A 23,057-nucleotide genomic window follows, 5' to 3' on the forward strand; every position below is an offset into this window, starting at 1 on the left:
ATTGTAGGACACACTTCAGTGAAGAAATGGGCCAGTGTGTATAATCATGGAATTGCCTCGATAACCATCACCACCTGCTCTCCTTGATAAACGAGAGAGTGGGTAGGGAGAGAGAGAAAAGAGGTCAACATGAAGCTAAAGCAGCGAGTTGTGCTGTTAGCAATTCTCCTTGTCATCTTTATCTTCACCAAAGTTTTTTTGATTGACAACTTAGATACATCAGCTGCCAACCGGGAGGACCAGAGGGCTTTTCACCGAATGATGGGTGGCTTGCGGGTGGAACTGGTGCCCAAGCTGGACCACACTTTGCAGTCTCCCTGGGAGATTGCCGCCCAGTGGGTAGTCCCCCGGGAAGTGTACCCTGAAGAGACACCAGAGCTGGGGGCCATCATGCATGCCATGGCCACCAAAAAAATCATTAAAGCTGATGTGGGCTATAAAGGGACACAACTGAAAGCCTTACTGATACTTGAAGGAGGACAGAAAGTGGTCTTCAAACCCAAACGGTAAGTCCTCATCTGAGAAGTTATATTTGCTGATTCATGTAACTTGGAATTTATGTAAAAGTATTCATCTTTTCTTGCTCTTCTCACCAGTAAAATAAGGGTATGTTAAAAGATCACAGAAGTCTTTTCTAACTCTTAATGGTCTGTTATTCTTTGAGTAGGAGAAATTTATATTGAATGTTTTAGTTCCATAGAAGACAAAATTTTATACGGTTGGACTATTCTTGATTTCTTATTTATAAAATACCTATTATGTGCCAGATGTTAGAGCTGCAAAATGAATTGGTTAAGAAATACACAACTTGTCACCAAAAGTATGCTGTTAAAGATGCTATAGAAGGGGATTACCCAGGGTTGGAGTGGGTTTTGTATTTTTCTAAGGACCTACAGAGATAAGTTGAGTGGTAGTTCTATAGTATAGAATTTAATTTTTTTTATTTAAAAAGTTTTCTGTGACTGTATGATTTTGAGAGGTTACATGGTGGTTCACATTCTTTGCCAGGAATTAGTTACCAGTGAATTTTCAAACTTTGTATATCTAAAATTTTCATTGTATTAAACAATTTTATCATTCCTCAGTGGAGCTTTTGAAAGAAGACATACAACACAGTCCTTTTGGTCTCTTGCTACAGTGGGAGAAGTATGGAGTAAAGATGTACAAAATTCACTTGTCACCAGAATAGGACACACAGGACAAGCTCCCTTCATTCCTCAACTATTGGTAGATAAAAAGCAGTTAGAGAACTAACAAATTGTGATCCCAGAAAAGAAAGGGACCTGTGTTTGTCTGAAACTGGGAAGGTGATGTATTGAAAATGTCAAAATTAAGAAAGTTTAAAAATGCAATAGACTCTGGTGAATGGAAGAGTTTGATTGGCAGATAATGTGGAAAGTTATGGTTATGTGAGTCTTGGACTAATGTCTATTGAATGTACCTTATTTGCCAGGCTTTACACTAGTACTTCTGTGTCTGTTAACTGTTTTAACCTGTAGCACAACTGTGGGCAGTTACATTTCATAATTCCATTATAAGAAACTGAGGTCTGTTGAGAGTAATAAAGCTGACAGGTTTAACTTAATAACCAATGGACTGGTATTTGGATCAGCCAAGGTGAGCAGCTGCCACACATGTGTGATTCTCTTTGTTTGCCTATCTGTAAGTGATGACATGCAGCACCCATTATCAAAAACTACTAGTTTAGTTTTGAAATGTGGTCCTTGAACTCTTTATTTGTAGTGGGACCAGTCAGTAGCATAAGCAGAATGATGGGAAGAAGGCAAGCTAAAAGCAAAAATTTGTGTAAAAGAGATGAGTTGTGGGCATTTTGATTTAACTGGGAGGGCATTTTCTCCATGCTCGCTGAACACTTGAGGCTTAATGCCTGGGATAGCAGGCATTGTTAAGAAGCAGCTATTCCTGAGAGAGTGCAGTATTGGTATTAGATCAGATTGATCTGGGGGGGGGGGGGTTGTGCAGATAAGATGTAAGTGGAGGGAGGAGAGACAACTGGGGGAGGTGACAGCAGGTAAATGCATAGATTCACCTCAGTTACAGTTGCTTCTCTTATCACTTACTACCACCGCAGCTGTCCCATTTCCTCCCTTTTCCAGATAGCCTGAAAACCACTTTCCTTCTCCCCTTCTCTCTCCCAACCCATCCCCAACCAGTGTTAAACAATTCTAAAGATTTCCAGTTGCTCACCAGACAAAACAGCCTCCACAACTAAATCTTATGCTTATGCATTAGATGCAGCTAGTCCCTTTCTGAACACCTGGTTCTTTATTCCTGTCACACTGGCCCCTAATAACCGCCCCCTCCTGAACAGCCATGGCCACCCTTGCTCCAGGTTACTCTTCTCCACTACCCTGAAGATTGTGGCTAGCACTCTCTCACTGCACACTCTGAGTGTGCTGACTCCCCCTGACACTGGTGCCCACTGGAAAGGTAGGTGTAAGTTTAAGGCTTGTAGAAATTGACTCCAGTCCCAAAACAGCCAGCAAATTTCTATTCTATTCAGCCCTAGGGACCTCAGATACTATTTAGTCTTACTGTAAGTACAAATTAATGTCCTTGGTTAGACTCTGATGTCCTTCACCAGAGGATGGGAGTGATTTATTGGCATTTAGTGTATGAATTTACTGCTCTGTCAGTGACTTAAGATGGATCACTCTAAGAATTGGATCTTAGTCCTTCTGGCTAAGTGGAGACATGTACCTTTAACAGCCATTTGTGGTTTTAGCGTTTCGGGAGCTTAGTTGTCCAACTCCTATTTTCATAAATAGAAACTATGTATAGTAGATGAAATACATAGAATACAATGATACTTATTTTTGCACATTTGCCTTAAATTATGAAAGTAATTTTTTTCAAAGTAGCTGTATCCATTCTGGAAGTCAATTGATTTTCACAGGCAAAAACTGCAATTATGGTGGGAAATGAACCAAATGGAAAGACCAAGTGTGGGTAGAAGTGAATAAATGATCTTGGAGATGAACTAGTTCAACTACTCATTTTTATGGTAAGGAAATGAGAAAGTCAGTTCTGACTTTCCATATTTTATATAGCAAAATATGAACTAAGGATTCAGGACTTCTAACTCCAGTGCAGCTCTTTCCCTTTGATTCTTGTTCTTTTCCCTTTTCCTGCCTTCCTGCCAAAGTCCCTGGATTCTACTAGGGTTTTAGATTTCATTGCAAGAAGCCTTTCACTATACAAATTGGAAAGCTCTCTGCTGTTTCACTGACAGGAATGTACTGTACATCACTACATATCTTCCTGTGGCCCTCTGAGTCATGATAAAGTACTCAGGATTGTCTCCCAGCATTATGGACAGCCTACATTGTGGTACAGAGAGAAATGCTTAAATAATGTCAGCTTTTGCTGCAATCCTGTTGAAAAACTCAGGCTTTCATTTGGAGATAGCCACTGTAGCCCCAGGTACCCTATAGAATGCTTTGACAGTAAAAGCAAAAAATTACATTTGAGTAATTTGACCATGCTAAAAGGAAGCTGGTATCCAACCAGGTGGTGGTACACAACTGTCTTCTAACCTAATGCCTAAAATTGTGTTATAGGAACATGATTCATTTTACATTCCCAGGTCATTCGTGTTGAAGGTCACTGCCTTTTACAGTATCATTTGCTACTTCCCATGGCTTTTTCAGCATAGATCTAAGCATCCTCTCTTCACTTCAGTCTCTATTTCTAATTCACAATTCCCTTGTGGAGCCTAATAGACCTCCTTTTGATTTAGGAAATGCTGGTGAGCAGTTGAGGTCATAGGTGAATTAAGTATGATTTTTCTTCCCAATTAGTAGGTTTAGATCATATCTTTTTAAGTGACTAGTGAAATAAATATTCCAATTTTAATTATCTTTTGTTAATGTCTTGCACATAATGTAAAATAAAATCATTGAAATGAAAGTGGAGATGAAAGAGACCTTAGAAATTGCCTTCTGGGCCCTCCCTGGTGGTACAGCGGATTAAAGCGCAACACTATGAAGCTATTGCAGCAACTGCAGCTGGATCCCCAAGTTCAATCCCCAGCCAGGGAGGTGCCCACATGGTGCAACAGACCTCTCCTGTCTTGCCCCTGCTCCCTTCTGCAGTGTACTTCAGTTGATCTACCTGTTCTGCTCCCCATTCTGTCTAGTGAATCCTCTCACACACACATACCCCACCCTTCACATGTCTGGCCTGTACCCCAGCTCTGTATGTATAAATAAATCTAAAAAAAAAAAAATTTCCTCCTAATACAGACCCTTGATAAGGTAAGTAAGGAATCTAAGACCTAGAGAAGAGAAGGAATTTGCTTAGGTTTTCTCAGGCAGATAATGACAAGGCTCTATGTAGCTCTCAGTCCCAATCTAGTATTTCTCCCACTGACACACCATAAATTCAAAAGGAGAATATGAGAATGGTTATTCAAACAACAACTTCAAGTGCTTCATTGTGTACTCATTAACAAAAACTGAGGTTTTTGCTCAAGAAATTTAAGCTTTTAAGCCTTAACATAGCCATTCTGGTAAGCAAACACTTTAATTATATATTTCTCTTTTCTTCAAGTTAATAGGCATTTAGTAAAATGTATTAAGCACCAATTCTAGGCTTAACCACTGTGTTGGAGATAAAAGGATGGTCCTTGCTTTCCAGAAAATTACCTTATAGTTTTACTTAAGCTACACTGAAAGTCTTTTAGAGGGGTAAAAATAACATCTTTTTTTATTCATAGACTGTTTGTGATAGAGTTCTAGTTTATTTCTCCACTTCATCTTGACCCCATCTACCAGTGCTAATCAACTGCTCGTTCTCAGGGTTGACAGAAATGTCTGTGAAGCAGACTCAGACTTGCTGAGTCTCTTGACAGACTCTTGTGATGTCTGATACTGATACTGATGTAATTCACGTCTACATCTGTGCTTTTCTTCACTCTGCAGGTATAACCGAGACTATGTGGTAGAAGGGGAGCCATATGCTGGTTATGATAGACACAATGCAGAAGTAGCAGCCTTTCATTTGGACAGGTATGTGTGGATACAGTAGCTTATGCTTGTTTTGCTTTCTTTTAAGAAAAGCTTGGAGAGTACTTGTGGATATCTTTGAAAGAGTGCAATGCTAATAACTGACTTGTTACTTTACTTTAGGTAGTTGATTAAGGCCATTCAGGTTGCATGAGTCTCTGTTAATGTGGCTATCACCAGGATGCCAAAGTAAAACTGCAAGCTTTTTTAGATCACTTCATTGTGGTATGCCCCATCATGACCATGGTCATGAGTGAAGATGTTCTTGGTAAATAAAGTAACAGGATGAAAACCAAAGTTTTAACACAAATACCAAAATGAAATTGCCATGAATTGGGCCTAGCAGTCCTGTTTTTGTTTGTTTGTTTATCACATATGCTAGAACCATAGCATGACATATGTAGTAAATTTTATTTTATTTATAAAATATGCACAGCTTCATTAACTAGAATAATTGCAAGAGAAAAGTAGACATTCTAAATGTTTACATTGTCTAGGAAAATTATTTTTCAACAGGTTGCTCTTTAGGAGACAGTGAAAGTGTCTCATATTCCAGATGCTCTATGATCAGCTCATTTATCAGGGCACAGTGACAAACTTTAAGGGACATTACTCACAATATTTTTAAAAACCACTCTAAGAAATCCAGAAAAAAATAAAGGTGGATTTTTGTCTTTTTTGTCAGTCAGGAAGGATTTTCTAAGCAGTAAACAATAATATAAAAATTACCCAAAAAAACTCAATAGATTTGACTGAAAAAAGACCTGTGCTACCTCAATAGAAAAGAAATGAACTCATTTGTCAAGAAACATCAAACAACTTAAAGGCAGGCAAACTAGGAGAAAATTGTCAACTCTAGTGTTAATCTAAATACTACCAGTCTTCATATATTAGTGTATATACAAATCTGTATTATTACACTGAAATTCTTGGTAGAATATCGTCTGAGGACTCAATTGACTGAGTACCAATGCCTGATTGCTACTAAACTTGGTGGGGGCTTTCATCCATACTAGTAATTAAAAAAGAAAAATCCACTTGAAACAATGGAATACTACTTGGACTTGCTGAAAATGGCATTGTTTTTTATTTTTTTAAAGTATACTTGTGTACTTTCTAGGCAGGAATATATTATGATTCACATGTTGCTCATAGGCTCAGTGTTTCTTTTAGGAAGACTGGCATTATAGATCAGAAATCTTAATGTTCTTGTCCTCTGAACAAGTAACTATCTTTTTATGTAGATATATGATATTTGTAGGAAGTATAGAGAAATAATCAGAAATTCAGATGCTTATACAACCATCTCAGCTGTAGCATTTTTTCAGTAGTAAAAAATGAGTAGCAATCTAAATATCTAATGATATGGAAAAGATTAAATAAATGTTTGTTCACAACACCATAAAATTTTCACTGCCTCTTTTATGACCTAGTTGAAGAGAGATAGATCCTACCCTTCACTTAAAGGCACAGTAGAATCAGGTTTTCCACGAGCTCATTTGTTTCCCTATTTTCTTCATCCCAAACTCTTCCTGTGACTTTACTGATGGACACCAGCAGTGCATGAAGGTCATTTCCCCAATATTCATCAATATTTCAATATACTAATTTTTGCTGATTTAATATAAAGTGGTATTATTACAGATACAGGTTTTGTGAACTCCACCCTTCACCCCAGATACCAGAACTACAAATCCCAGCATCACCAAAGAGAAGTGTGCTGGGACCTGAGGGTGGTGTTAAGCAGTGATGTTTGGATATAAAACTGGAAATGTGGGCTTTGGGGTCTCTCTTGGCCTTGTGGCCAATTCACATTGGGGTGCCTGACTGGGGGGTCCTCACCCCTGTGATTAAAGGGACTTATAAGATTCAACTGCAAACACAAAAAGGTGAATAATGGGTTTATTTGCAAGAGAGAGGGAAATGAATAATTCAAGGAAAGAGAAAGAGATAAATTGTTTAATGCATCCTAGCAGTTCCACTTACCTGGAACCCTAGTAGCGCATAAGCGGCAAGCCATGAGGCCAAGAGAGGCCAAAGCCCACAGATCCAAACATCACTGCTTAACACCACCCTCAGGTCCCAGCACACTTCCCTTTGGTGATGCTGGGATTTGTAGCTCTAGAGTCTGGGGTGAGGGGCAGAGTCCACAAAACCTGTATCTGTAAAGTTTGTTCAGGACATCCTTTACCCCTAACAGTATATCATTGCTATTTTGTTTTTCTGCTATTATTGGCAAAATTTGTAATCTCCATCAGAGTAGAGTAAGCTTGGTACAGAAATGGTTATTTTTGATAGTAGAGAAATGCAGTAGTCTTCAATTTATGGTTGTGTTTCATGGGGCTTGTATTTACAAGTTCTTCTTTACCTCAAAGTCTGAAAGATAATCCCTGGCCAGTGTTCTTGTGCTTGTGTTAATTGCCACCCAGCCAAGCTCAAGTGCTTAAGTATTAAACTGGCTGCTGTTCTTTGGTCTGGCAGTGGTCAGTAGGAAAAAAAAAATACTCCCTTACTTTCCCAACCTGGCTCCTGATGCTACTGGTTGCTGTAACTTAATTACATTAGGATTTAACCACCTTCCCTAGTCTCAGGATGCTCTCAGTTTTTATGTTATGCTCTGTTTGATCCCATTGCTTTGTGACTTTACTAACATTAAGTTTAGAACAGAATCATCCATAATCCTGAACAATGAATGGATTGTTTATTACACAGCTGTTTTTAAGGACTTTCGAATGACATGGGAAAAGTGTCACCATTTAATGATGTGTGAAAAGCAAGGTACACAAACAGGTGCATATAATATAACCCCAGTTGTGTATATATACCTGAGTGAGTGGGCATTAATGTACTTGTAAAGAAAACAGTCTTGTGTCAAAATGTGATTTTGGGGTTGTAAAATTATGACAACCTTTATATCCTTCATTATAAATGTTCTCTGTGTTTCAAATCCTGTCACACACATTTTTTTAAGTGGGTGTGTATTTTTTTAGCTAGGAAATTCCATGTGTTAAAAAATAATTGACCTCTGACATAAGGTTGTACTTTGAGACCATTAAGGAGAAGTATCTTCATACATAAGTATTTAAATTGTCTGTGGTTCTATCCTTTTGCTTAATCTGTATCATTTTCTGTCAGTATGCTGTTTTTTTAAAGATTTATTTATTCATACAGAACTGGGGTACAGGCAAGAGATGTGGAGGGTGAGAGGATTTACCACACACAGAGTGGGGAGCAGGCAGATCGATGAAGTACACTGCTGAGGGGAGCAGCAGGCGGGTCAGGAGAAGTCTGCCATGCCATGTGGTTACCTCTGGGGCAGGCGGGGATCGAACTCATGTGGAAGTGGCTTTAGTTTCTAGTGCTGTGCTTTAACTCGCTGCGCCACCAGTGTGCTGTTTTATTCAAAGCTTTGAACCCATATATGGGGTTAGGCCTAGTTTTTCTCAAATGCTTTGTTAACATTTATTTAAAATTTATTATGGAAAAATTTGAGAAGCAGAGAGAATAGTATAATAAACCCATATGTTCACTCCCTAGATTTAGCAATTATCTACATTTTACCAGATTTGCCTTATCTTTTTTGCTGAATTATATATTAAAACAAATTATACACATTCTGATATTAAACTCATAAATATAGGTACCTCTAAAAATATTTAACAGTATTTAAAAATATCTAGCAACAGGATCTTTACATATCAAAGTTGATTTGTCATAATTTCCAAGGTTAATAAAATACATCCCTAAAGATTTTTCTCTTCTGTTCTACAACTTTTCAAACAAGGATTCTAGGTTTCCGCAGAGCCCCCTTGGTGGTTGGCAGATTTGTGAATCTGCGCACAGAGATCAAGCCTGTTGCCACGGAGCAGCTCCTGAGTACCTTCCTGACTGTAGGTAAGGAGAGTACAGAGGATATTTAGACATTAAATAAGAGCATGGTTAGCAAGCTGAATGGGGCATCGTGGAACAAGCTGGTGACTGTTGGGTACTGAAGAATTCAAAAATAGACAAACAAATCAACCAACTTGTTCTCAGATTATTGGAGAAAATGGACCTATAGGTAGATGTCAAGAAATTGGACGTTTTCCCAAATGTGCTTTGTTGTGTGTGAAATGACATCATTTACTTAATGTAAATAAGTGGTAACTGCTTGACCTTGAACTAAATTTTAAATTAGGTTTTGACCTGAATCTTTCATTGTCTGTATATCATTATCTTGGAAGTTTTTTCTTACACATGTACTTTCTTGGGACCTGTCTCCTTTGACCTGAGGAAATCTTAAGTGACTTTGTAAGAGGGTCAGAAATTCCCATGTAGGCTTGCTTTGGGCCTTGAAGGTCACCATTGTTTTCTGCTGCTCTGCAAGGGTTAGCCCAGACTAATTGTGCATAGAACTACTGGTCCCTGTTCTCCCTCATCTCATTCTCTGGTGAGGGATCTGAGCTGAGATTCTTGCTGCTGTTTTCTTTATGGGCATAGTGAGGATGGGAAGAATTAAGAGGATTAAAAGGTGTTGTGGTCACTTGTCTCTTCATAGTGACATTTTCCGTGACAGTGCTCTACATTGTGATATGACTTGAAACAGACATTGCAAGATGAACTTCACCTTGCTTTGCTCCATGGAATGAATTTACAATTAAAATGAGGTAAAATAAATATTTAAAGGACTTGTGACAGGTTCATCATTCAGAATTTAAACTTATACAGCTAGGACCATGCTGTCCTTACAAATGACTAGAAGCATACAGTATCACTGATTTGTTTCATATATTTTCTAATGGCTTTGGTTGTCCAATTTTGGGCTCAGGCAAACATGAATTCCTGATGGATGAGAGGAGGTCGAGAAGAGTAGGACTGAGTCCTTGCTCTCCAGAGACCCACAGAAAGTCATACACTGTGCAAGGGTGGGGAAGGGAGAAGTCAGACAGGTTTGTGGAGGAGGTGATTCACACTGAGATTGGCTACTGAGGACCAACCCAAGCAGCAAAGAAGAAAGGTATTGGGCAAAATAGTAGGAAATAATAAAAATATGGACAACCCCTTCTTTAGAGAGATATGATGGGGGGTTGGGAGATAGAGAACTGATCATCCCAGCATAAAGAAGGCTCTGCTAAAAACCTGATAGTGTGTGGCCCTCCCTGGGGCCGCAACAGGTTAAAGCGCAGCACTGTGAAGCTAGCTGCAGCCGCTTCAGCACAAGTTCGATCCTCGGCCAGGGAGTTGACCCACATGGTGCAGCAGACCTCTCCTGTCTTGCCCACTGCTCCTCTCAACAGTGTACTACTTCGTCAGTCTGCCTGTTCTGCTTCCTGCTCTCTCTGGTGAATCCTTTGCTCCTGCACCTCTGGCCTGTACCCCAGTTCTGTATGCATAAATAAATCTTAAAAAAAAAAAAAACAACTAATAGTGTGAGGGTTAGCGAGCTTCTAGGTGGTGAACTTAAGCATTCCTCTGTACCAACATCCCAGGACCCAAACTCCACGAAGACAGAAAGCTTTGAGAGCTCACTCTATGTATTTTTTTTTTTTTAATCTGGCTGTTTATTGTATGCTTTGCTATAATAAACCAATAATCTAGTGAATAAGCTGGTTTCCTGAGTCCTACGAAGTATTTAGCAGGTTAGTGGACCCAAGGAGAGGCTTGTAAAAACTTTTGATTTATAGCCAGTTGATGATGAGCACAGATAGCAGTCTGGACTTGGAATTGGTATCTGAAATGGGGAATGTCCTTTTGGACTGTGTCCTCAAGCTGTGGATCTGATGCTGCCTCCCAGGAGACACCCACATAATGTCTGAGAATTGCTTGGTGATGTTGGGGTGGGGGAACTCACACAGTGGAGATGAGTGCAGAATCTTTTTTTTTTTTAAAGATTTATTTATTTGTACATACAGAACTGGGGTACAGGCCAGAGGCTCAAGGGTGGCGAGAGGCTTCACCAGAGACAGAGTGGGGAGCAGAACAGGCAGATCCACAGAAATATATTGCTGAGGGGAGATGTGGGAGAGACAGGAGAGGTCTGCCACGCATTGTGGTCACCTCCGTGGCAGGCGGGAATCAAACTCATGCAGAAATGGCTTTAGCTTCTCATTGCTGTGCTTTAACCTACTACGCCACAAGGGAGGGCCGAGTGCAGAATCTTAACAGGAACATCCAGGAGTAAATGTTGACTGGTCATTTAGGAACTAAAGTCTTAAGCTTTGGAGAGAGTGTGTGGCTGAAGGTAGTCACCAAGGAGAGCATGGTGATCAGAACCAGTTTTACAAGTTTGGCATATCCAGGAAATAGTAGAAGGTTCAGGACATCAAGTTCTTGCAGTAAAAAGGAATATTGAAGTCTGGGAAGGTAGATCAGAAACATTATTAATAAATAATTGCTGACATTGACTGCTCTGACAACATGTACGCCCTGTGTTGAGCATTACCGGTGACCATACCAGTGAATCTTCACAACCCATCGGTGGGGGAATTTTTAGGTCCATCTCACAAAAGGTGCCTAGAGAGGCAAAATGATGTGCCCAGAGCTCTCCAGTCTCCAGTCTTATAACTATCACAGTGTATATTTTAACTCCAGAAACCTGACTCAGATCCCAAACTCTTAACCAATATAACATACACCATTCAGTTATGAAGTATCTTATTTACGAAACTCAGGAATTTGGATTTTGTCTTGTAGGCAACAGGTTCTCTATACCAGGCAATGTTTAATTTAATTTTTGAATCTGTAATACAGTCACACAATTTTTTTTTTTAACTGGGGTATAGACCAGAGATGTGGGGGTGATGAGAGGATTCACCAGGGATGGAGTGGGGAGCAGAGCAGGCTGGCTGACTGAGTACACTGCTGAGGGGAGCAGCAGGCGGTTAGGAGAGGTCTGTAGTCACACAATTTTAACTTTTAGAGAAAGTATTAAGAGAACTGCAATGAAAAATTTTCCTTTTATCTATTCCTTTTCCTTCCTCCCAATGGTAATCTCTATTAGTAGTTTATTAGTGCCCTTTTTATATTAATATGTATTTTTTAAATATTAATTACCATATTATATAGTATGTTGCACCAAACATACTTTTGCAGCTTACTCTTTTCATTTAATATATCTTGGAAATCTTGCCATTATCACATATAAAGTACTTTTAGGTTTTTTTGTTATTTTACCAGTGTTCTATTGTCTGGATCTACCACAACTCCTTTAACGAGGGCATTATTAGATATATATGTTCTAACATGCTGTTTTTATAATTGGTATTGCTCACGGTGATCATGTACACATGATCGAATAGATCAGAAGCTAAAGTCAAAGGCACATCTCTCTCTCACAGCTACTAGCTGTGTGCATGCCACTTTCCCCAAGATGCATCAACAGTGTGTGAGCAAATTTTTATTTTTTTTGTCTATTTCACCTGTAGCATCTTTTGTTTTAGTAAGAGTTTTTTTTGTATTTTCTTTTGTCTGTTTTTGTGTGTCCTTGTTTTCAGCTAAGGAAGACTTATAAGTTGGTTTTATCAACTTATAGGTGCTTACAAGTAGGGAGGATATATAAATAAGTTTTCCCAGTTCTTTAATTTTTGGTTCTGCTTATGTTAACTTTTGCCTTACAGAAATTTTTGTTTTTCATGTAATTCATCCATCTTTTCTGATAGATTTTCTGATTTTTACTCATTAGCCTTGCTCTCTCAAAGATAATAGAAGAATTCTGCCTTTTTTCTCCAGTTTGTTTTACTTTTCACATTTAAAGTTTTTTTTTTTTAATATTTATTTATGAATGCAAGAGGTGGGATGTAGGCCAGAGGTGGGAGGGGTTTGAATATATTCACCAGAGACAGAGTGGGGAGCAGAATGGGCAGAATGACTAAAATACACTGCTGAGTGGAGCGCTGGGTGAGACAGGAGAGGTCTACTGTGCCATGTGGGTCAGCTCCTTGGTCAGGGATTGAACTCATGCTGCAGTGGCTGCTGAGAGCTTCATAATGCTTACACTTAACACCAGGGAGGCCCCACATTTTAAGTTTTTAATGTTAACTGGAGCTTTTCTTGGTATATATAATGGGGTATTACTCCAACTAGGCTTATTTTCCAGATAGGTATCACTTTTCCATCTAGCACTTATTAAAGAGTGTCATTTTCCTCCTATAGTAAATTTTCATTTGTTTGTGCTTCAGTTTCTGAACTCTCTATGTCTATTCATAAATGTGTATGTCCATACATAAGCACACATATTGTATCTTTTTCTATATCTTGAATCATCAAATCAAACCATTTACTCCATTTCTAATTTAATATGAAGTGATTTACTCTGGCCTCTTTTTCTGTATATTAAATTCTCTCTGTCTATGAGAAACCTGGTTGCCATTTCCTCAGTCTATTTACTTTTTTGCTCAATACCTCACCCCCACTCCCATAAATAATGTAACCAACTCCTGGCCCATTCTCCTTCCCCTAAGCACTCCAGCCAGACTCTCAGCCTCTAGATAGAGAAGAGGATATTGCTTTCCTTTTATTAAAGTGAGTTCAGAAAGAAGCTTGTGACACTAGTTGAGTCCTGGGAAAGATACTGAACATAGAGTGAAAGCAAGAACTTAGTATAATATTCTTAGTGTATGGAAAACAAGTGAGTGTCTTAAATACAGTAAGTAAGTTGGGGGAGTATACTTGGTTGCTCTCTTCTACATTGTTGGGGGATAATTTAGCGTCCACCTTTTTAAGTATATTTGGCTCCTTCTCCCTTTAGGAAATAACACTTGTTTCTATGGAAAGTGTTATTACTGCCGAGAAACAGAGCCAGCGTGTGCTGATGGAGACACTATGGAGGGATCTGTCACACTTTGGCTTCCAGATGTGTGGCCTCTGCAGAAACACCGACACCCGTGGGGCAGGACTTACCGAGAGGGCAAATTGGCCAGGTAAATGCCCCCATGAGCCACTGCTTTTCTGTCCTGTGCCTGGCAGGTCCCAGGCACAGGTGCCATTCCTGTGTAGGAGCAAGGGTTCTGTCCAAGACTGGAAAGGACTGTGGGAGTAGGGGCAAACCCACAAGGCAGGGACTCTGTGCTCTGTGATTTAAGCACTGCCAGGCCTGTGTTGGCACTCCATAAACACCCTGGGGTGCTGCTCGCCTCCAGGTGGGAGTATGATGAGAGCTACTGTGATGCTGTGAAGAAAACATCCCCATATGATTCCGGCCCACGCCTTCTGGACATCATTGACACCGCTGTCTTCGACTACCTGATTGGCAATGCCGACCGCCATCACTACGAGAGTTTTCAAGACGATGAAGGTGCAAGTATGCTCATCCTGCTCGATAATGCCAAAAGGTAGGCCCAGCAGGATTCTCCATGTCAGAAAGGGGTGTCTGTGTACACAAGGACATTGTCTAGGGTATCCTAGAAAACATTCAGAACAGTTGTTGGGAGGCATCCTCCCTGCAGCAGCTTGTGGTGTTTGCTGGTGGCACCCATCTTCACATCTCCAGAGTTTGTACTCCCTCCAGCTTAAGGGTTGGGAGGACTTTCAAAATGGAAAGTAGTTTATTCCAAGGAATCAAGCACTTTCATCCTCCTCACACTCCAAGGTCTTTGATTATCAGTCCTCTTGTATCCCACTTTCTTGACTGGTGTTCAGTTTTTTGAGAAACATATTAATAGAACTTGCTATTTATCATTTACCTTAGCCAAAGTTTCATGGTGTTTAAAAGGATCAGCTAATTTGATGGGATCTTCTGCGATTTCATAGCAATCTAGGCCTTGACTCTACTACCATAGGAAGAAAAGCAGTTGCAGTTTTATATTTAATGATAGTGATTTTTATCCAAATAAGACATGCTTATTAACTTTTTTTAATTGCTCAGACATACCTTTCCTATCATTGAAATATATATTTTTTACTATTATAATAGTTTATTTTTATATCATTTTGTACCTTTTTCCATCTCACTTGTAATCCCTGTGGGCTTCCCATCACCAAATCACCTGTGTGCCATCACCATAGTCCAGTGCACTTCTGCCCACCCCCCATATTTGACCCCACTCCCCACTCCAACCCTATAAAATGTCTCTAGTATATAGTTGCTCATTATTATTATTATCCGCTACCCCCACCCCGGGTTCTTTATGCCCCTGCTATGAGTAAAACCATCTAGTATTTTTCTTTTACTTTCTGGCTTATTTAGACATGCTTATTAACTTTTAATAAATAGACTGTCCTTATATTTTTAGGTCTGACTACTTGAGATCATTTTATTTCCAGTTTGTATTCTGCATTCTCCACGGTGCCAAGTTCGATACCACACTTTAACTGACATTGAAGTTTTGCTGAATAGAATACTTCCTAGGAGCCCAGAATTGTCCAGACACTACTGTCAGTGTTGGTTACTAGGAATAAACTGAGATGCGGGTCCTCAGCTAGGCAGTGCTTGGGCTCTATTTGCTGGTGGTGTCACCTTACACCAATGAAGAGCTGATGAGCCCTGTGAAGATGGAGACAGTACAATAAGCAAAAGAGGCCAGCAAACACTGCCTCTGACCTAAAAGCAGAGCAGTAACCAGCACTCTGGACATTCCTGAAAACTTCATCCTTACCCATTAAATCTGTATTATTTTAAGATCATGTGTACTGTGGAAATGCACATGGAAAGAGTAGCTTTTGCCATTTGTTATCGAGGGCCTGCACAGCCCTAAGGACTCCCAGGCTGGAAAGTTGATCCACCAGGAAAACAATGGAAGAATTACAGATTTTTCAGAATCAGTTCTCCTCTACTAACTGAATGACTGATAAGATTAGTGTGACATCTGCTTTGAATCACTGTTATCTTAGCCTTTCTGAGCAGTTTTTTCCAGTTTGATTGGGTCCATATAAGTGTGGGAATAGTATAATCCAAATCTTTTCTGATTGGTAGTCCATCTGCTTGTTTGGGGGCACTTCATGTGAATAGCCTGTATTTCCCTGCTCACCCTTAAAACCTTTCCGGGCTTGAGATCTTCAGTTTCTCCCATTGGTTGGTGGGCTACATGCTGTGTCGCCATGGTTATGTTTTAGCTCCTTGCAACCTCTTAGCAGAAGGAAGAATCCTTGTAAATTAGTATATTTGTTGTTTAATATTGCAGTATAGGCTCTTAGGAATCCTGTGTCTAATTGGTAATGCCCTATTTGTCTGCTTTTTATTGAAGTAACATTGCATTTTGAAATTATGTTTCAGATGCGTATCATTAAAAACCATGTGTGTGTACTGTATTAAATTCTTAATTAAGTGATTTGGGCTACAGGATCATGAAATTATCCGGGATCACATGTGGGCTTCTTACAGAATTTGTTTCTGTTTTAATGCTAAGAAGGGAGCTGACACTTCCACCTAATTCACTAAATTTTCATTTAATTTTCAGCTTTGGGAACCCCTCGCTGGATGAGAGAAGCATCCTTGCCCCTCTCTATCAGTGTTGCATGTAAGTTAGACACATCAAAGACATGTGTCTGTGCTGTCTGCCTTTCCAGGCTTAGGTAACATCACATCCATTTTCTTGACCTTTAAACTTCCTAATACATGAGCAATGACTTTCATGTTTTTCTAACTCAAAACCCCTGGAGATATTAAGGCTGGGAGGTCAGGGAAAGGTAAAGGTAGGTAATCCAAAGGTGAGATTCATTTCAAGCTATGTATGAATAGAAAATTGCAATCTGTTCAATATCCATATCTGCTTTTATATCGAAATATAGTCTTCCTCCACCCGACCCCTCTAATCTCCCCCCAAATCTAGTATAGTTTGTGTCCCTGAATGCTATGGTCTATTTATCTGGTGGTTTCAAGTCCTATTAGAACAGGCCTCTTTAGGTAGGTTTACATATCTCAATGTGAAATTATGTAAACTTTTCCCATAGGTAGTTAGTAATGATTTTTTAAAAAAATATTTATTTATGCATACAGAACTGAGGTGCAGGCCAAAGGTGCAGGGGCGGTGAGAGGATTCACCAGAGACAGAGTGGGGAGCAGAACAAGCCAATTGACGAAGTACACTGCAGAGGGGAGCAGCAGGCGGGTCAGGAGAGGTCTGCCGCGCCAGCGCCATGTGGATCACCTTCAGGGTGGGGACTGAACTCATGCTGAAGTGGCTTTAGCTTAGTGCTGTGCTTTAACCCGCTGCACTACCAGGGAGGGCCAGTAATGGATTTTTAAAGTCTGTTTTAGGGAACGAAGAAATTAAAAAGTAAATCAAGAAAATAAAATACAGACTAGGCTCTATGGGGCCTCTTTGCCTGACTGTACAGAGGTACAAATCTGGAAGCACCATGGCCCAAGGCTCTGCCTCCAGAGACACTGTCCCTCCTGGCAACTGGCCTGTCTTCCTTCCTTCCTCCCTCCCTCCCTCCCTCCCTCCTTCCCTTCCTTCTCCCTTCCCTCCCTCCCACTTGCAGGAAGTAATAGTTTCCTCAAGCAGTGCTTAATTATATCTACATTAATATTTGAAAGCAGTGATTCATCCAAAAAAACATATCTTTGAAGAGATGTTTTTATTTAATATCAGTATTAACAGTCTGGTTCAATCAGAAGATAGAAAAAAAAAAAGTTAAACAGGAAAGTTTAATGGAAAAACCTCAAACTCTGATACCAGTTTGTATTAGAGGCCTAAAGAAGGGCACACATGGAAGGGAACCCCCTCAAAGGCTGGGATTTGGACCTGGGTGGGGAAGGTGTAGTTCAGGCCCCTGGAGGAAGAGGTCACTGTGTGCAGACGCGAGCCAACAGGAAGCAGCTCTGTTGGGCAAACAGCGCACGTGGAGACAGGCCGTCAGCAGCAGTCGCCTGGCACACAGACGGGGACAGCTCAGCAGAAGAGTGTCTGTGGGTCTGCTGGCGGCCTCTGGGCTCTGGTCCTCTGTGTCAAGATAACCTTGGTTCCTCCTGAGTCACCAAGAGCCTCACAGTCCTGGTATCATGGCCAGGGCTGATATAGTATACCCTGCACTCTGTTGGATGTACTTCCCCACATCACCTGTCTTCTGTTAGCATCCAGGAGACCCTATGATTGACAAGCATCCTCTACTGAGAAAGGAGAGTAGATACCTCTTTGCTTATCCATTCTGTCCATGCTTTCTCCACCATGATGGATAAAGTTAAGGTGTTTAACAGTTAAGGTTTTCCTTAACTCTTAGAAAAGGTGGCACAGCAGGCTGTCTCCTACAGAGTCAATCTTTTCTTGATAATTTCCACATTACCCACAGGGAGGTATGTTATGTATTGAGATAAACGAAAGATCCTGTTTTGTTGATGAAATGGTAGAAATATTTTAAATTCAGAGACAAAAAGTAGGAAGTTAAAATTACCTGTAAACATCTAAGGATGACTCTTAGGAACATTGTACTTTGTACTGTGTTTATGTTTGGGTGTGTGTACACTTTTCTTTCCCTACACATTTGGAGTAAAACAGTTTTCTCCCCCTCCAACTTTTTCTACCACCCAGTATTATGTCACGGGCATTTTCCCTGCCACTGCATTTCAAAACTTTTCATGACTACGTGGTAATCCTTTACATTGTTGAGCCATAGTTTAATTCCTTAACTATTGGGCACTCAGGTTATCCCATATTTTTCCTGTTAGAGACTGCAATGAACGTAAGTAGTTAGGTCTTTGTACATATGTCTATTAATAACCCAGAAAAAATATTGCAGTTACTTACTCATATAACATATAAAATGTAAGGTGACTTACTCAATTTATTTAATCATTTTATATGATTATTTATGATTATTTCTTTACTTTTGTCTGCTTTAAGCCCCATGTGATAGATGTTTTGTAACCTGTCCTAAATCTTTTTCTTCCAGCATTCGGGTTTCTACCTGGAACAGACTGAACTACCTAAAGAATGGTGTGCTGAAGTCTGCCTTAAAATCTGCCATGGTCCATGACCCCATTGCTCCAGTGCTCTCTGACCCTCATCTGGACGCTGTAGACCAGCGGCTCCTGAGTGTCCTGGCCACCGTGAAGCAGTGCACTGACCAGTTTGGGATGGACACTGTACTGGTGGAAGACAGGATGCCGCTCTCCCACTTGTAACTTGCAACACAAAATAAGTGAAACTTCTTTTTACAAAGATAGAGAAACAGCACAATCAATTCCAAATGGTAGGAGATGGATTGGAATGACCAAGTTCTGGTGATCGGGGGCAGGGTATCTTGGATTTCTTTGGTGTTTTGTGTGCTGGAAGCGAAAGCAAAGAGTGTAAGTTTCAGACAATGGAAATGTTCCTGCTGAACCACCTTTTGAATTCCTGGGCATTCGTCTGTTCTAGCAGTGGGCATCAGAGTCACTCAGTCTTAGGCCAAAGGACAAAGAAGCGTTTGACATTTGTATAGGTTAACGCTGGTATTGGTTCTGGAGTGTGTGTTTTGAATTCAATCTTATGTCCATTCTCCACACCTGTGGATTTTCTGAAGCTATTTTGCAGCCTCTTGAATCCTTTTTTACCAAGATTAGTCAGCTGGGGCTAGTTGTCTCCTCAGGAGTGGCGGCATGTAAAACTTGGCATTCTGTTGAGCTAAAACAGCAACCTCTAAGAGGGGTATGTTTTTAAGATAGAATTGGAAGAAAGACTAAAGCAGGAAAGGTATTTGGGCTTTTAAGCTTTTAGGTAGTAGTGCTTTTGAAACTTTTTAGAGAAGGGAAGGAGAGAGACCCATTTGGTAGAACCAGAATCCAGGAGATGATTCAATATGAGAGAAAAAGGTTCCCCTGTATTTAAGTTCTTATGATGTGTAAAAGCAAACATGATTTGTACCTAAGTAAACTCTACTTTCTCACAGTTGTGTTCAACTTAACCAAAAAATTGTTTCTAGAGAGCATCCTGTTACAATCCAAGCATAAGTCTCTTATGGAGATATTTTTTCCCCCTTTTGCCCAAAGCAGGTAAATCCTTTTCAGATTAACCAAGCAAACTTCAACAACACCTTGAATAGGAGTTAGCTTGCCTATGATCTTTGCCATCTTCATTTCTTTTCTGAAATGAATTTTCACCTCTGCCTTTAAGGCATTTGATCATTGAAGCTGCTATTCCCAAGAGATGGCAGTTCTGTGTGCCTTTCTTGTGAGAAAGCCAGCTCTCTCTGACAGATGATCGTGCACATCTTGCTGGTGACTGGACTTACTTGGGATTTGGGCCCTGTGGAAGACTAGAAACAAAGATTTTAAGCCTTCTGAGCCTTAAAATTAAGGAGGTTACCAGGAAGAGCCTTAAGATTTTTATGTCAAACCTTAATTCCCTCATTTAATTTTGTTTGATGTTCTAAACCTATACTTAGTGTCGCTCTTGTCTCCTTTTAGCATTCACACATTTCAAGGTGTTAAAACACAGGCTTTGTTCTGTGTTCTGGCAATGTAGTCCTGACATGTAAGCAGCTGAGTCTAACACTGGTCAGCAGAGGACAGGCATGTGCCCACACAGTGGACTCAGCTGGGTGCTTCTCCCCTGCGTCTTGTCTTAGTGTCCTTTGGTTCAGCAGAGACTAATGTTTAATCAGTGTGGCTGAACACATTTAATGCCAGTCATTGGAGGCTAGTTTTAGGCAACCACCTTTTCAAAAACAGTTTGAATATATGCCCCAATTGTCTTACTTTGAGAAATAACTGAGTAATCTTTAACTATTTTAAAATACGATGAAATTAGGATACTTTTGTACTTTCTTGAACTTTCTTTTCATTGAGATGTACACAAAAATGGGCTGAGTTATTTAAAGAAGGGATTGAATTTAAAAACGTTATTAGCACAAAACATGGAAATAGTGTTAACAAAAGGAGGCATGGGTCCAATTTTTAGACTGTCTATTGTTTGTATCAAGGGAGACCCACAGTTGGGCTTGAGAACAGCAGTGCTGCTGCTCACTGGGAGCCAGCAGGAGGGAAGGGGGGGGGGGCTCCTGTCAGCACTGCTTTCCAGTAAATGTTAGTTGAACTAAATTATCGATTAGTATTCTTTCAAAAACATCATCCCTTTAGTGTACCACAGTAAAACAGCTAAGAAATGTTCTCAGACTGGGGCCTTCACTCTTATTGTTGAGGGCAGAAGATTCTGCTAAAGAAAAACAAGAGAGGAAAAGCTGCTTTGAAAAATGTCTCAATGTTTTTCTCAAAACATTAAAGAAAATATTCATTCCCTTTCCCTACTATTTTAAGTTCAAAGTCTTAAAAGGTAGTTAAAGTTAGACTCAGGCTATAGAGTGGTGTGACCTGACACTAAGAGTATAAATTGATGTCCTCAGTCAGGATTGGATTAAGCTAGAAATTTGTATTTAGGAATATCTTGGAGAAAATCAGCTCTAAGCCTGCAGCCCTAAAATTTACAAACACAATTGTGTTTGAAAAAAAGAGGTAGATACTTTTTAAAAAAGTTTTTTCACTTTGTGCTCTTTCTGGTTTATTATTGATAGAATCTGGCACTATTATAATTAAACAAGTGTTTGGAAGGGCTTTTGGCCATGCCTAAGTTGGGTGTGTTTGGCTGATAGCTAAAGGTAGATATGGACACATTTTATCATAAAATCAGATATTATAATTAAGAAGTATCATAAAATTAGGAAAATCAGAACTGACTGCCCTCCCACATATTAAATATGTTCATTCCAAAGTCTGAGTGGGGAAATAGGAGTATAGAAGTTTCATTCTAAAATTGTTCTTTAATATGAGACTATGAGTTTGAGTGTAAAGGAAAAAATAATAGGATCTAATTTGCTCAAGAGTATTGTTCAATAATATATTATTAATAAGGCATTTTTCCCTGTTTGAACTCAGGATTAATATGCCAAATGAAATTTAAGGAGGAAGTGGAAGAATTCAGGTATGTTCATTGCATATAAGATGACCCTATACATGGCAGCTTTTCAGTGTCACCTGAAGGCAACATGTTCTTTCAGAGATAGTCATCTTTTCTTAAAAGAAATAGGCTTTTGGCCTTCCCTGTCCATCCACCGACTACCTTCAGCCTCTCTTTTTGGTGGTCCCTGTATGCTTTGTTTGACCAGTGAATGAACACACCTCGGTGATGGTGACACAGCATCTGTCAGTGAGTGTCTCGTAGGAGTCATCCTGTGAGCTTGAGCTTCAGGAAACAGAAGTAAAGGTATATGTATGTACATAGTCATATATGTATTCTAGCAAGGAAAAATGTATTTATTTTGACACAGGGAAGCACTGACTTATGTTGATAAAAAACTTATGTTGATAAAAAACTTGAAGCTAGTAAAATGTTCTCTCATCAGTCCCTTAAAGTGGACCCTAAGTGACATAAAGACCATTCATTCAGCAGACACCTACTGAGCAACCCAGCTGGACCCGTGAGTGCACCAGGTAGACCTGACTTTAAGGGACTTGTCTTACAGGAGAGGGCCGGTTTTTCTCCTTTGGAGTCCTTGAGTCTATGTTGAAAAGGTGGGACCTTGGCATTGCACTGCCTGGGTTTACAAAGAACTAAGGTGTTACAAACACAAAATGTTGGGGATGGGTGGGTAGGGAATAACTTACTGGGAAGTTAATTTATTTGCTTATGGGGAAGTTTAGGAACGAGTGCCCTCTGTTTGAATCTACCAAGGATGTCCTCTTAGAGCTGTTGCACAAAGTAGAGGTTGTACTTGGTAAGATACCAGACAAAACAGATGCGCGCCTAAATTTCTAATGTGTTCTATGGAGTTTCGACTCTTGCGGGGGGGAAGAAAATAAAGATTTTAATAAGTATCAATGTCATCTTTTCCTCTTATTCTGTTTCCCCCCCTCCTTGCAGGATATTTCCGTTATTGTCTGTTCCAGTTTTCTATGTGTTTTATTAGGGGACAGAAGACAAACTACATTATCTCTACCCACTTGCACACACATTGTTTCATAGTATCTATATGATAGCTAAGTGATTGTCACTCAGCTTCAAAAGGCTCATACCAGATTCTATCTATATCAACATTTCCACAGAATAATTCTTTAGTATATATTCAGTAGTTAACTCCACACTTGCAGCTTCTTTCAAAGTTAAGAATCCCAAAGAACTTTTCTGTATAGCATCTATAGTC

At 39.8% G+C, this 23,057-nt stretch overlaps 1 protein-coding gene across 1 annotated transcript; it reads left to right on the forward strand.

The window, feature by feature from the left end:
- On the forward strand, positions 1–22,735 carry FAM20B (family with sequence similarity 20, member B). The gene is made up of 7 exons (XM_004688517.2): positions 1–506; positions 4,944–5,030; positions 8,812–8,921; positions 13,753–13,924; positions 14,144–14,335; positions 16,400–16,459; positions 18,834–22,735. The coding sequence occupies exons 1-7, from the start codon at positions 130–132 to the stop codon at positions 19,063–19,065; spliced, it is 1,230 nt and encodes a 409-aa protein (XP_004688574.1). The 5' UTR covers positions 1–129; the 3' UTR covers positions 19,066–22,735.
- The last annotated feature ends 322 nt before the right edge of the window (positions 22,736–23,057 follow it).

Source organism: Condylura cristata, unplaced genomic scaffold (genome assembly GCF_000260355.1).
Source record: "Condylura cristata isolate star-nosed mole 26May11 unplaced genomic scaffold, ConCri1.0 scaffold00024, whole genome shotgun sequence".
NCBI lineage: Eukaryota > Metazoa > Chordata > Mammalia > Eulipotyphla > Talpidae > Condylura > Condylura cristata.

Bases quoted from the DNA above. Each gene is read 5' to 3' on its own strand.
- FAM20B (XM_004688517.2), top strand. From the start codon at position 130: ATGAAGCTAAAGCAGCGAGTTGTGCTGTTAGCAATTCTCCTTGTCATC. The intron at 5,031-8,811 runs GTATGTGTGGAT...TTTTCAAACAAG, and splicing joins GCAGCCTTTCATTTGGACAG to GATTCTAGGTTTCCGCAGAG. The intron at 8,922-13,752 runs GTAAGGAGAGTA...TTCTCCCTTTAG, and splicing joins GAGTACCTTCCTGACTGTAG to GAAATAACACTTGTTTCTAT.